This window comes from Camelina sativa, chromosome 3, assembly GCF_000633955.1.
Source record: "Camelina sativa cultivar DH55 chromosome 3, Cs, whole genome shotgun sequence".
Taxonomy (NCBI): domain Eukaryota; kingdom Viridiplantae; phylum Streptophyta; class Magnoliopsida; order Brassicales; family Brassicaceae; genus Camelina; species Camelina sativa.
In genome coordinates, this window is record NC_025687.1 from 17,798,584 (window position 1) to 17,813,738 (window position 15,155).

The window sequence follows — 15,155 nt, forward strand, 5'->3', positions numbered from 1 at the left end:
TGTACTGCGATTTCCACATGATCGTCGGCCGCTCCACACACGAATGCGTCCATCTGAAGAATTTCCTGTACGGAAAGTATCTTTCCGGCGAAGTCGAAGCCACCTTTCAGCCGAAAAGCATTGGTGGAGGCAGAGGACGCCGAGGGGGATGGCGTGGTGGACGATCTAACGGCGGCCGCGGCGCCGGCGGAGGACGAGGCCACAACGGTCCGACCAACGGAGTTCAACAGCCGGCTAACCAAGTACTGGTGAACCATCAAGAGGAGATGCTCCAGGCGGACGAGCTGCCTGGCCCACCCAAGCGATAGAGAGGGCAAAATCCCGAGCGGGCCAATTCTCCTGTCCGAGGACGAATAACCATGATACTTGGCCCACCAGAGGACTGCGCAGACTCCGTCCGCGCACTAAAGAAGAGGGCGCGTCAAGTTTGCAGCCTTCCGGCAGCCCCAAGCGAACCTCCACTTTGCTCGGACCCCATATCGTTTACTTCGGAAGATGCCAAGGGAATCCAACACCCCCATTCGGACCCCCTAGTCATCGAAGTCTCCACGGGCGATTTCGACGTTGAACGGGTTTTGGTCGACACGGGAAGTACCGTCAATGTGATATGCTGGCAAACACTAGAAAAAATGGGTGTCACGCCGGATCAACTGAAACCCGAATCTCGCACACTGACGGGCTATGATGGGGTCACCAAACTTTCGATGGGCGACGTGAAGCTGCAGGTGCGAGCCGGCGGATTGTCCCTGAAGACCAAGTTCGCAGTATCGACGCGCCTCCAGTCTACAATGCCATTTTGGGGGTACCGTGGATATACGCGATGCAGGCCGTACCATCAACCTATCACCTCTGCCTCAAGTTCCCAACCACTACGGGAATCTGCACACTTTATGGTGACCAGAGGGTAGCCCGAACTTGCTCTGTTATCGAGAAGAAGCAGAGGAAGACTGAACATGCGTAGCAACTATAGAGCGGGGACCATCTTATCGGTCCCCATAAGCCGGAAAGAGATCGCCTCAAGTCTCCGGAGTGCCGAATCTTACAGGTGAACATCGATCCCTCCGACCCCTCACGAACTGTTGGCATCAGTGCCGAACTGGAGGAGCACATAAAGTCAAAGCTGATCGCTTTTCTGGAATCTCGGTCCTCCACATTCGCCTGGTCAACGAAGGACATGATCGGGATTNGACTCCGTCCGCGCACTAAAGAAGAGGGCGCGTCAAGTTTGCAGCCTTCCGGCAGCCCCGAGCGAACCTCCACTCTGCTCGGACCCCATATCGTTTACTTCGGAAGACGCCAAGGGAATCCAACACCCCCATTCGGACCCTTTAGTCATCGAAGTCTCCATGGGCGATTTCGACGTCGAACGAGTTTTGGTCGATACGGGAAGTACCGTTAATGTAATATGCTAACAAACGCTAGAAAAAATAGGTGTCACGCCGGAACAACTGAAACCCGAATCTCGAACATTGACGGGCTATGATGGGGTCGCCAAACTTTTGATGGGCGACGTAAAGCTGCAGGTGCGAGCCGGCGGATTGTCCCGGAAGACCAAGTTCGCAGCCATCGACGCGCCTCCAGTCTACAACGCCATTTTGGGGGTACCGTGGATATATGCGATGCAGGCCGTACCATCGACCTATCACTTCTGCCTCAAGTTCCCAACCACCACGGGAATATGCACATTTTATGGTGACCAGAGGGTAGCCCGAACTTGCTCTGTTATCGAGAAGAAACAGAGGAAAACTGAAGACGCGTAGCAACTACAGAGCGGAGATCATCTTACAGGTCCCCATAAGCGGGAGAGAGATCACCTCAAGTCTCCGGAGTGTCGAATCTTACAGGTGAACATCGATCCCTCCGACCCCTCACGAACTGTTGGCATCAGTGCCGAACTGGAGGAGCACATAAAGTCAAAGCTGATCGCTTTTCTGCAATCTCGGTCTTCCACATTCGCCTGGTCAACGAAGGACATGATCGGGATAGACCCTGATGTTATCTGCCACAAGCTCAACGTCGATCCCACATTCAGACCAGTAAGGCAGAAACGACGACGCCTGGGTCCAGATCGGGCCAAAGCAGTTCAGGACGAGGTCGAGCGGCTGCTCAAAGATGACCAGATAATTGAGGTCCAGTACCCTGACTGGCTGGCCAATCCAATCGTGGTCAAAAAGAACGCTTGGAGGGTATGCGTGGATTTCACCGATCTCAACAAAGCTTGCCCCAAGGATAGCTTTCCTTTGCCACACATAGACCGTCTCGTCGAAGCCACGGCTGGAAACCAACTGCTCTCATTCATGGATGCCTTCTCAGGTTACAACCAGATCGCCATGAGTTCAACTGACCGCGAAAAAATGGCATTCATAACGGATAGAGGGACCTATTGTTATAAGGTCATGCCGTTCGGGCTAAAAAACGCTGGAGCAACCTACCAACGGCTGGTAAACATGATGTTTACTAGTTTGCTTGGAAAAACCATGGAAGTTTACATCGACGATATGCTGGTTAAATCTTTGATCGCAGAGTAGCACATCGAGCATCTTGCTGAGTGCTTCGATATCTTGGATCATTTCTAGATGAAACTGAACCCAACGAAGTGTACATTCGGAGTCAAATCAGGTGAATTCTTGGGGTATATCGTCACTGAGCGGGGAATAGAAGCGAACCCTAACAAATCGAGGCCATATTGGGATTGCCGTCGCCGACCAGCAAACGAGAAGTGCAACGCCTGATCGGCCGCATTGCAGCCTTAAATCGCTCCATCGCTCGATCGACAGATAAATGCCTCCCTTTCTACCAACTCCTCCGCGGAAATAAGGATTTTCACTGGGACGAGGAATGCGAGGCCGCCTTCCGGCAATTGAAGGAGTACTTGACTTGCCACCCAGTATTAGTCAAACCAGAAGACGGCGAAACATTGTACCTCTACGTCTCGGTCTCCAGTTCGGCTATCAGCGGCGTGTTGATTCGAGACGACCGCGGGTATCAAAAACCTATTTTCTATACGAGTAAAACATTCAACGACGCAGAGTCACGATACCCCACGCTGGAGAAGCTCGCACTCGCAGTGATCACCGCCGCACGGAAGCTCCGACCCTATTTCCAGTCACATTCCATCGTCGTGTTAACCGATCAACCACTCCGAACTATCCTCCATAGCCCCCTCCAATCCGGACGCATGGCGAAATGGGCAGTCGAGCTAAGTGAGTATGACATCGAATACCGCTCCCGTCCAAGCTTGAAGTCGCAAGTTCTGGCCGACTTCATCATCGAGCTGTCTCCTGACCTTGACGACCCCAATCCTAGGGAAGAGCATTGGACAATGTTCGTCGATGGTTCGTCGACGAATGAAGGTTCTGGAGTGGGACTCATTCTCCGGTCCCCCACCGGTGAAGTTCTCGAGCAAGCATTAAAGCTCAACTTCAGAGCGTCTAATAACAAAACGGAGTACGAGGCCATCTTTGTGGGGCTTCGGTTAGCACGAGGACTCGGAGTGACACATTTGCAAGTCTTCTGTGACTCCCAGCTCGTAGTCAGCCAATTCAGTGGAGAGTTCGACGCCAAAAATAAGCGAATGGGGGCGTATCGGCAGTTGGTCCGAGCACTGTCCGGGGAATTCACATCTTTTTCTTTGGCGAAGGTCCCACGGAACGAAAACGCGTCAGCCGACGCCCTCGCAGCCCTGGCAAACAGCTCCGACCCTGACAATCAGATAACAGTAATCAACGACGACTCAGTTTCGATGGAGGTCAGGGAACCAGTAGAAGATCTGACGGACGTCACGAAGCCTCCGGACGACTGGAAAATTGAGATCAAACTCTATATCTCCGACGGCGTCGTCCCACCAGACCGATGGGCAGCCCGACGCTTAAAGGCTCGAAGTGCCAGATACATCCTCTTGGACGGGGAATTATTCCGCCGAAACGCATCCGGAGTTTTCCTTACCTACGTCACTCGGGACGAGGCCGAGCGAATCATGATGGAGGTGCACGAAGGCGAAGGTGGCAACCATTCCGGCGGACGCGCACTCGCCCTCAAAATAAAAAAAGATGGACATTATTGGCCGACCATGATGGCCGACTGCGAAGCCTTCGCGGCAAAGTGCGAAGCCTGTCAGCGCCACGGACCAATGCGGCACATCCCGCCCGAACTGCTAAACACCGTGACAGCTCCATATCCTTTCATACGCTGGGCCATGGACGCTATAGGCCCTCTGCCGGCGTCAAAATCCAAGAAATACGACCTGGTGCTGACCGATTTTTTCACCAAATGGGTCGAAGCAGAGTCCTTCACAAAGATCCAATCCTTGGTCGTAACCAACTTCATATGGAAGAACATCATATGTCGGCACGGACTTCCATACGAGATTGTCACCGATAACGGCACACAGTTCACCTCGATGATCACCAGACATTTCATGACGAAGTGGCAAATCCGCCTCAGTACTTCGACTCCCCGATACCCGCAAGGAAATGGACAAGCTGAGGCCACTAATAAGTCGATCGTCGACTAACTAAAAAAGAGACTTGGTCGAAGAAAGGGGGCGTGGGCAGACCACCTTGATGGCGTATTGTGGTCCTATCGAACAACCCCGCGGCGGAGTACGGGACAATCTCCTTTTTCTCTTGTGTATGGCCTCGAAGCACTCGCCCCTGCCGAAGCAGGAGTCCCGACACTCCGACGTACCATGATGGTCAGCAATCCCGAACTTAACAACAGGATGCTGATTGACCACAACGATCTTGTCGAAGAACTGCGCGATCAAGCCCTAGTCCGAGTACAACACTACCAAGATGCAGCTGCTCGGTATTATAACAAATCTGTTCGTCAGCGACGTTTCAACGAAGGCGATTTGGTTCTACGGGAAGTTTTTGAGAACACCAAAGAAGTCAACGCCGGTAAACTCAGTGCTCGGTGGGAGGGTCCATACCTCGTATCCAAGGCAGTTCGCCCAGGCGTCTGCGAACTTGTAATCATGGCCGGAGAACGGATCAAAAATTCGTGGAACGCAACCCACTTGAAGCGTTATTACTGCTAAGTCGTCTTCACGATCCTAACTAGGAGTTTTCGGGAATCCAGACTCCATTCATCTTTCCTTTGTAATACGAACTACGGTTGGCTTGATCCCCGTTTTGGGGTACGTAGGCAATTCCTTGTCTTTTCAAGATTAAGTGAATACAGCTAAGATATTAATAAAGTCTTTATTTTGAATACACTTTGGATCGGCAGTACGCCAAATTACGCTGAAAGTCGTTTGGTGCGGGATTTAGCACCCCCACATACCGAGCTAAACCAGAAAGACAATTTGGTTATTTAACTGGAAATCCGGTTAGGTACTTAGTTAGGTCATTTAAGCCCACTTCGGATAGAAGAAGCCCAGCCTCGAGGATGAAGAACTGACTTCCACTTCCCCCGGCGGCCAATCTAAGAGATAGAGTAACTTTTCTTATTTCAGTTCGTCTGATAAGGAAAGTTAATATATTGTGCGATTCATGAATATGTATAAAGGGGGAAGGACTTCTCCATTGTAAGGCATCGATTTTTGAATACAATTATTGAGTTCTCTTCTTGTTCTTAGCAATAGAAACCCTAATTTTTCTAATATCAAAGCTTAGATTAGTTTTCTAAAAAAGTTTATTTACTGAATTTGTTTTCCCCCATAAACAAATTTATTATGGAAATCCAGTTTCTACACTATTCTTTGTCATCACTTTCGTACAAGCTGTAAGCTGTGCTAATCCTCTGTTCTTATCTTGTTCTGCAGGTAGTTGTTGGATGATCTTGGGCTTGAGCGTTTGTTCACTAGCCTTCACATTCTTATTGGCCTTGGTACATGTAAGGCCTTTTAACGAAACTATATCGTTTTAGTTGTTAGTCTTGACAAATATAACATAAATACATAGACTAATTAACATTTTAATTTTTATGAACCTATCATTCAATGATAACGAGACAATCAGACAAAGGCATTAAAATTTGTAGAAATCGATTCATATTTGGACTACAAGGAAATTAACAATTATAGGTTAGTTTGCATAATGTAAGTTTAGATTTCTCTCTGTCTACACTTTATCTCTTTCACTATTGTATAATCGTAAGAGGGGGAATCTCAATTACTTCGATCAAGAACCTGCAACGTGATCTAATGAATTCCACAGAAAATCTCAGCTCCGGTTTGGAGATAAACTGGTTAAAGTCTCGTGTGCATGTTCTTTCTTGCTTTCTATTTTGTTCTTTCTTAATCTTTGCAACTGTACAAACAAGTGAACGAAACAGAGTTGTGAGGTGTATTCATGTAGAGATGAGGTGTAGGTCATATAAATTGGTATTGGAGCTCACAGTTGTGGAAAAGAATCGGCTTGATTTGAATATCTCAAACACGAAGCTATAGAACCGGATCGATTCGTGTAGATGTTTTGTGAACAATAATTCAATGTTTTTGAAAGTAAAGGATTAAAAACGCTCTCTAGAATTTGATATCATTCAATACCATACCATAAAAGTTCAGACGTTACAATCATATATGAGAACTAAACCAAAGTACACTCACCGTTACAACAAATCCTACTAGACATAATAATACTAACTAGTAGAAAACCGGAAGGACATACTTGTTTGTTACCATTTTCCTATGATATCTGAGGTAGGAAAACATGATGTTTTCTTGTAGTATAAATGAACCTAGCTCGGCAACACCTTACATAAGAACAAAATTATCAGTGCACCAACTCCATAAGCATAACCAAACTAGTTTCTTCTTCATCCACTTCATAGTTTCAGTATGGTTCCGTTTGAGATCAAAATAGGCATTAGTAAACAATTAGACGGATTTAAAGATTTATCGCTCAGAAGACAAGGATGTTCGTTCATATAAGGGTTATAGGGTTAAATGATACGCTTGTTGAGCAAGCTCCGCTCTTGCCGTAAGCAGAAAAGGAAGAGGCAAACTCAGCGAAGAAAGTTCAATGGATTGAAGATAAAGCGACAAGGATATTATAGTGTGAGAAGACGATGGACATTATCTTCTTAAACGTAAAAAATAAGGTCTTGAGAAAGATCGATAGATGCAACTTTGCAGCAGAGACGAAGTCGATGTTAAAGCAACTGTATAATGGTGAGAACCTTGCCTAATAGAGTATATCTATGGTTAATGGTATACACGTTCAAGATGCAAAAATCAAAGTCCGTACATACCCACGATCATAGCACTTGGCGGACGTTTTAATCATTTTTTTTAAGAAGTTCCGGGTTTAGGCCCACATATCCTCTCACATCAGGACCAAAACAGTTTATATGGTCATTTCTCAAACGCTGTCCCTCGAACCCGACGGGCTTTACGAACGTAGAATTCTCATATCCCTAGTAATAGACTTATTTTGGGCCTCCCTTCCGCATAACCATGCCAGAGTAGACCATACTACGTGTACTTGACTATGAGTGTAGTAACAGAAAATACTCTGAATCTCGAGATCACTAAGAATTTTTGGAGAATCAAATGAAATTTATAAAAATATCTTAGCACCGACATGACTACTTTATATATAAGTATTCTTGTAGACCCTTAAACTGAACCTTAAAAGTTGTGTTATTAAAATGAAGGCCTACTAGCTGATCTGTTTAAACAGAAACTTGGAAACAAAGAATTTTTTGGCACAAAAAATAATTTATTCAGAGAGATATCATCAATACAATAAAACTTGTATGTTTTCACCAGAGCATGACACATCAACTTTAACATTCAAGTTGGTATTGACACATCAGTTAAAATCAATAGCCAATAAAAACATTTAAATTAATACAGCTAAAATTTTTAAACCAATTAAAAAACTATATCTAATAGAGGAGAATAAACAATGAAAAAAGGCCATTGGACCATTATTGTAGTAAAAATACATATGTGTAATAAAAATATTACAATAATAGAACATAAAACATGTGTATTAAATATATTTTCAGTTAGTCAAAAAACTTGTAGTTGAAACAAACATTGCAAACATCATTAAAATTTCCAATGGTACATCATTCATCACCTTCGGTTTGAGTTAGAAGCATATTATGATGTCGATATTGCATGACACTCAACTTTAGAACGACATAATGACATTTTAGTTGGCAACCGATAAAATAATTATACTAAATTCAACTAGATAAATAAAGAAAAAAAATAATTTAAGAAGTAAAATTTACAAGTAAAGATAACTCATCAAATTCTAAAAAAAAATATATATTGTCCAAATTATATTTATACTAAAAAAATATTCAAAATAGTATCCCGCTGTTTGTCATATTTTACATGTAAGAATGTAAAAATTTGTTGTAAAAAAAATGTAAAAATTTGATTTGTTTTTCTATTTTTTCTTTAAGATGTTGCTAGATTAGCATATATAGCTTGAAAAACTTAATCATAAGCTTGTCAAGTGACTGATGAGCTTCCAACTTAATCATAAGCTTTTCAAGTGATTAAATGGGTTTGTTTAGTTTTAGGTGTTAGGTTAAGATAAGAACAAGTAGAAATATGTTGTAATGTTGTAAGAGATAAATTATGTGAGATTTAGGAGGCGAAGGTTGAAGTGCCTAAACCTAAAGTACTCTAAGAGATCTATCAAAAAAATTTACAATATAGACATCAAAGAGTAATCTCTCCTACTGTTCTAAAGGGTTTCTGAGTGAGAAACAAATCAAATATTAATGGTTTGTAATCCCTAAACTTATTTGGTAATAAATTTAAAATATATTCCAAAACTAAATTTATGAAATAAAAAAACTCAAGTATCATATGATGATGTAAATAACAAAAAAAAAGACTATAAAATTATTAAAAACTTATGAATTGATTCCAAATAACATATTAAATTATAAAATAAAAAAAAACAAAACAAACAAATATAAGAAAAATAAAATAAAAAATCAATCATACGGCGTAGCACTGGTACCAACCTAGTTACTAGTTAATGTATGAATCTTTCAATTTCAACTTAATTAACCATCAGACTAGGTAAAGAAAAAGAAAAAAAATAATAAACTTTTTCGCCAAAGAGTCAAGTTGCTTAACCAACTCATTAGTTAAAGAGGGTGAGGGAAGGTGAAGTTGTATTAAAAGCTACGACCTCTTCAAAGTCAAAACGTCAGATGAACAAAGCCGAACCAATCATTACGACTAAACTAAAATGAAATATTCCAAAATGATAGATAATACAATTAATACTTTCAGTCATGATCAAACGTGCTAAGCACTTCACCCAAACATTTCATTTTTATGGCATGAAACATGGACTTCTTCCCTACCTTGGAACATGGAGTTCAAAAGATGATTGTGTAGTAACACAGCCACACAAAAAAAGCCCCTTTACATGAGGACAATGGGAAAGACTCCGGTCCTGCCATTGCATCATGTTGTCTTCTTATTTCTGCTTGTTCTCCAAGCCACTAGCCAGCAGCAGCCAGGACTCACCAGTCCATATATTGCTCCAAGAACGAATCAAGTACCCGCGGTAATCATTGGAATGTTTATGTTTACACTCTTATTCAGCATGTTGGCTTGTTGCGTTTGCTATAAATACACAAGCACATCTCCTCCTGGAACCAGCTCTGATGATACCGAAGGAGGTGGTGGAGAAGTAGCATGGACGAGGAGGACAAGCCGTGGACTTGAACCGGATGTGATAAAGTCGTTTCCTTCCTTTCTTTACTCACAAGTTAAAGGGTTAAAGATAGGCAAAGGCGGCGTGGAATGTGCCATCTGCCTGAATGAGTTTGAGGACGAAGAAACGCTGCGTTTGATGCCTCCTTGTAGCCATGCATTTCATGTTGTTTGCATAGATGTCTGGCTCTCTTCTCGGTCTACCTGTCCAGTTTGTCGTGCTAATCTCCCTCCTAAACCAGGTAGCGATCAAAGCTCTTTAAATCCATGTATACACCCACATGATAATCAAGATATGGATCTTGAAGATGGAAACACGCGAAGAAGTATATTGGAATCTCCAGAAGATGTACGTTTGTTAGATAGATTGACGTGGAGCAATAACACGGGGGCAAACAGACCGCCTCGGTCGAGGTCAACAGGGTTATCAAATTGGAGAATAACAGAGATTTTGTTCCCAAGATCTCATTCAACCGGACATTCTCTAGTTCCACGTGGAGAGAACCTTGACAGATTCACATTGCAGTTACCAGAAGAGATACGTAGGCAATTGAGCCGCACGACGTTACCACAAGCTAGGAGTTCAAGGCAAGGCTATAGGAGTGGTAGCGTTGGGAGCGAGAGGAGAGTTTTACCTTATGGACGCCGATATAATCGACGAAACATTTCTCTTTCTTTCTCTTTCTCTTTTCAGACTGCCTCTCTCCAGTCAACTAAAGGCAGCAAGGAAAAAGAGCTTGGAGAAGGGTCATTTGAACGCCTTAGGCCAGAGATGGTCTAGTATATATTTGTTGATCACTACATCAACTTTTCTTATTGACAAGGTTAGATTATAGAGAACGTCAGGTGTGTCTTAACCATGAAACAATATATATATATATATATATATATGTAGGTTTTTATACAAATTGTGTGGAGGTAAACACGAGCACAAGAGAGCTATATTGTACAGTTTCTATGTGAATCGAAGGATTTAATAGTATACGATTGTGAACTTTGGATTATAATTACGATTGATATAAAATCCTCTTCTTTATATATAACAATTCTTCCGAGTTGTCCTATGCAGCTTTGCTCTGTTCATGTGATAACTAGAATAGGATGCTAATGTTCATGTGATACTAGAATGTTAAATACTTGACTCAGATCAACTGATAACCACATAACAAAAAACTCCTAGAGTAATTTCTGAGATTTTTTTAATTTCTGAGATTTTTTTTGTTGTTAAAAAAAAAACTTGGTTCTCAAATAACACACCAGATCGTAACACGTGTTAGTTTTAACGATCAAATATCAAAGTTGAAAACTAACCAGATCGTAACACGTGTTAGTTTTAACGATTAAATATCCAAGTTAGTACGATCAGAAATCACATATCAAAGTTAGTAACTCATAATATCGTGACACGTGTCAATTCTAACGATCAAAACTCCAAATTTCAAGCTTGGTAAAACGATGCATAAGATAATTGTAATATCTTATTATATTAAAAAAAAACTTTGTTAATTCTAAAAGGAAAAAGATTGTAAATACACCACTAATAAGCAAAGAGATGATGACCTATTTTTCATCAAACAAAATAATTTCGACTAGCTTTTTTTTTTCTTGGTAAAATGTTTTACTTTGTTTTTTTATTAACCTTTTGTTTGACATATCATTGTTGTTGAAAAAGTCTCGAAGACAATTTGTTTGTTGTCTAATCGAAGCAACTATATAAAAAGATTCCTAGGTATTACCACGTGTTTTCGTCGTTGTTTCTTTGATTTCGTTTCTCAATTTCATAATGCATACTACGCAATCTTTGACTTTGAAGTGTTAACAAAGTTTCTTATGCATAATAACTAAGGTTTTTGAGATTAATAAATTTGTCACGGTGTTATTATTATCCCTATATTAGTAAAAGAGAAGTACAATTTTAGTTTAACCCGAAAATATCCCTATCGAAATTAAATATAAGACAAGTCATTAAGGTTAAAATTGACATTCGAACAGAACGGGTCGGGTTTTAATTTAGAAATAACCCGAAAATTATTAATCGGATACTTTACGTAAATCAGTTTGTCCGCCAAATGATTAATGGGCTACTATGGGCTGCAAAAAACTTAATGGGCTGCAAAAAGTTAAAACATTATTTATGGAAAAAAGAATATTAAATTAGTCTCCCTTCTAATCACGTCAAACGATTAAAGCCATTGATTACACTATTCAATCTTTTTACTTAAATTACTTAATTTGACAGATAATCTCTTAATAAAATTCCAAAAATCTTACTGAACCGCGTTTTTAGTAATCTACTTGAATATGACTAAACTTCTTTCCTTAACTGCACCAAAAAATATATATCGTTATTGTTAAAAATATATTACCTAATTAACTACGAAGATTTCCACCCAAATTCCACTAATATACCCTAAATTATACTATAAAATCATACCTAAATCTTAATACTTGAAGACTTCCTATATAAATAGGATGATAGTAAGAAGGTTACATCATCATACCTTCTTAACTTTCTCCCCTTTGTATTCTTTCAAGCCTTCTTCAATGGTTGCCGCTCTCGATAAGACCATTCAAAACAGCCAGGAGAATTCAAGTGAAAAATCATTCATTCTTGAAAGCAATATACTGACTACTCCGGAGGAGACAGTAAGCTTACCGAACTCTTTATTTCAAATTTTTCAGGTCACATATACTTTAGATGATTAGTGTTTTTAAGTTAAATACTTTTTCTTATTAAAATAGTGTACCTTATTAATGCAACTGTTAAGAAACCACAGTTTGGAAGTTCCAGAAAATGATCATCCCTGCACAATGGGTAATCACTGAAACTTTCACATTGACTAGATTAGCGGAATAATTCATCCTTACTTAAGGATAAAGACATTAAAGATCCATCATTTAAGCCTTTGTTCGATCTCAACTTTAATTGTGAAGTTGCAAGACAACTCACTTTCGAGGAGCTGCTTGTGTTTCATACTTAAAAACTTCGAAAGAAGAAAGAGAACAATCAACAATCGGAGAACCTATATTCCAAGTAAGTTCAATGGTAATTTATGTCATTGTTCAGTTGTTAAAGTTTTAAAATAAATGAGCAAAGGATTCGTTTAAATTGTTTATCTAATATTTTAAGATCCTATATTATTCTATCAACCAACAAAAGTTTCATGTAGTCTATGAGAAGTATTAGTAAAAAACATAAATTAGTATGACTTACAGTTTATCTTTATTCTTCTAAGACTACTGCCCTGTCATCAGTATCTGGTCTGTGAATAACGTACAAAACCCTATCCTCAAAAATGTAACAAAACAGATACATAAAACAAGTCATATTGCAAAAGAATGTCAATTCAAATGGAAGGCAAAATAGGACGTATTCATGTATATCTTTGATTAATATTTACACATTTATTTACAATACTATAGTCTTGAAGATATCACAATCGGTTACTTCTACTACTAAAGTAATAAAAGTTAAAGATTAGTAACTAACCTTTTTGGTTATCTCTTCAAACACATATACCGTACAGGAAAGTACATGTCATTTGGTATCCTGCAGTTAAAAGGAAAACAGTTTAAACGATAAATATAACACCTCTTTTAAATTAAATAATCGTACATGTTAAAGAAAACAACTACATATCTAAATGATATTATGATGTCTTCGTTTATATGCTTCGGTTGGATTGGGTGAGAATTCCAATATTTGACCCCTTTCCCTTTTTTTTTTTTTTGAGAGCAAGCGCCTAAAGGAAGGGAAGTTTGAAACTTTGGCCTCTCATGTCAAATCTCTTGATAACCTAAGTTGCTTAAACATGTACTGCATTAAAATATAAATGATGTCAAGTATTCATATATATCATAATGTTAATCATCTATAAAGATTACAATTATGCTATGCGAAACATAATTGTCAAATTTGATATAAGAACATGAAGAGGATAGATAAGCAATTCGGAAGCTATAGGATCCGTAAAATCTTAAAAGTAAGTACTTCAGAATAATAAGCAACTTACCAACTCAATTGGTTTGATTAGTCGAGTAGATATACTCATGGGTGCAAACGTAATCCTCCCGACTTGCATATTTTATCAACCCCAAAACACACATCGATTGGATTCGACTATTCAGATTGCTTCTCCCCTTTCCGGATGTAATCGTTTACCAAAATATGTTTGGTTGAATCAAGTAGTGAATTGGATTATATGGTGTATTTCGATAATGTAATCTCTGAAAATAATAACTGAATTTAAAGTCAATAGAAGGAAAAATGGTGGTCGAAACGGAGAGACAATGATTTGAGAATCTGGAGAAGAAATGTTAAGTCAGATCTGTAGAGAGAGAGAGAGGTTTAGGAAGAGGATAAAAAGTCAACAAAAAAAAAAAACCCAACGTAGGCCCAAACGAAATTGTAAGTAATTTTTTTAACCCAGACCACTTACTTTTATAAACAAACCCAATTTAAAATATAGGTAAGTTGGTTTTCGAATTTAGTTAATTAATTTTGCCTACCACAAATTAAAATCATAAACTAAAAATCATTTTATATATTATCATCACCAATTTGTTAGATTACTATGTGCAGTTATATGACGCGTAGACAAAGAACTAAATGTCTCACTATTATATACTTCACTCTCTTTTGTTCTTTTAAATTGTATACAATCCCAAATATACACATATAAAAGATAGTTGTGCTGATTGTCAAAAAAAAAAAAAAGAATATATATATATATATATATATAGTTCTGCATCAAATAATAATACCATACATAATGGAACCACTAAAATTAATACTAGATTATTTCCCGCGCGGTAGCGCGGATCCGGTCCTAATTTCTATTAATTTACTGGACATATAGCATAAAAAAGATGAATACACAAATGCAAGATAACAACATAGATTATATAACACTAGATCAACTAAACAGAAAACATTCTTATCGTTAAACGATAGTACATCTTATAAGAAAGTGGGAAGCAATAAACTTTAAAAAAAAATGAGCTCATTGGAACAATTTTTCTCTTAAACTAGAAAAAGGATTAAAGAAAATATACATAGTCTGTCTCATATTATTCATCTAACAAAATAATTTATTCAAAAAAATTGTTTTCAGCTTTGTTCTATTGGTCAAACTTTATTTAATGGGAAGACTAATTTTCTTTATTTTTTAAAACCAAAATATTCTCCTACTTTCTACTTTTTCAGTTTGGAATAGGTAAGATTAATATGTTGACCCAATTTAAAATGGAAGATTAATATATGCATCTTCTTTTGCTAATATTGTATTTTAAAATTTATTGTAGTATAGTTTTAGATTGTTTTATTTAATTTATATTTTCATCTTTGAATTATCTGAGATTCATATATTACTGTGCTTACAATTTTCTATGATTTCATTAATTATGTCAAATTAGTTTTCTTCTAATTTCTCAACCTTGATTGGTTGGTCATAGACATTTTTTTGTGCAAACATAATTGTTACCATTCGTTCAATGTCAAAAGGAGATCGAGAGG

The 15,155-nt window shown here is 39.2% G+C and overlaps 2 protein-coding genes and 1 long non-coding RNA gene across 8 annotated transcripts; 2 read left to right on the forward strand and 1 right to left on the reverse strand.

Annotated features, from left to right (window-relative positions):
- On the forward strand, positions 360–4,513 carry LOC104779093. Its single transcript, XM_010503486.1, has 6 exons — positions 360–893; positions 1,046–1,340; positions 1,432–1,703; positions 1,845–2,441; positions 2,577–2,619; positions 2,748–4,513. The coding sequence occupies exons 1-6, from the start codon at positions 360–362 to the stop codon at positions 4,511–4,513; spliced, it is 3,507 nt and encodes a 1,168-aa protein (XP_010501788.1).
- LOC104777458 (RING-H2 finger protein ATL34-like) lies at positions 9,109–11,151 on the forward strand. Its single transcript, XM_010501720.1, has 2 exons — positions 9,109–10,481; positions 10,559–11,151. The coding sequence occupies exon 1, from the start codon at positions 9,351–9,353 to the stop codon at positions 10,419–10,421; it is 1,071 nt and encodes a 356-aa protein (XP_010500022.1). The 5' UTR covers positions 9,109–9,350; the 3' UTR covers positions 10,422–10,481; positions 10,559–11,151.
- On the reverse strand, positions 11,427–14,027 carry LOC104777459. Of its 6 annotated transcripts, none has more exons than XR_766289.1 (5): positions 13,654–14,027; positions 13,277–13,457; positions 13,131–13,190; positions 12,855–12,924; positions 11,427–12,444 (listed from the first exon to the last, which is right to left on the reverse strand). It is a non-coding gene; the product is annotated as an uncharacterized LOC104777459 (long non-coding RNA). The 6 variants fall into 6 exon arrangements; XR_002037530.1 differs by having other exon boundaries at positions 11,427–12,196; positions 12,388–12,444; positions 13,131–13,457; XR_766288.1 differs by having other exon boundaries at positions 11,427–11,963; positions 12,142–12,444; positions 13,131–13,457.

Excerpts from the sequence above, each read along its gene's own strand:
- LOC104777458 (XM_010501720.1), top strand. The coding sequence starts at position 9,351 with ATGAGGACAATGGGAAAGACTCCGGTCCTGCCATTGCATCATGTTGTC.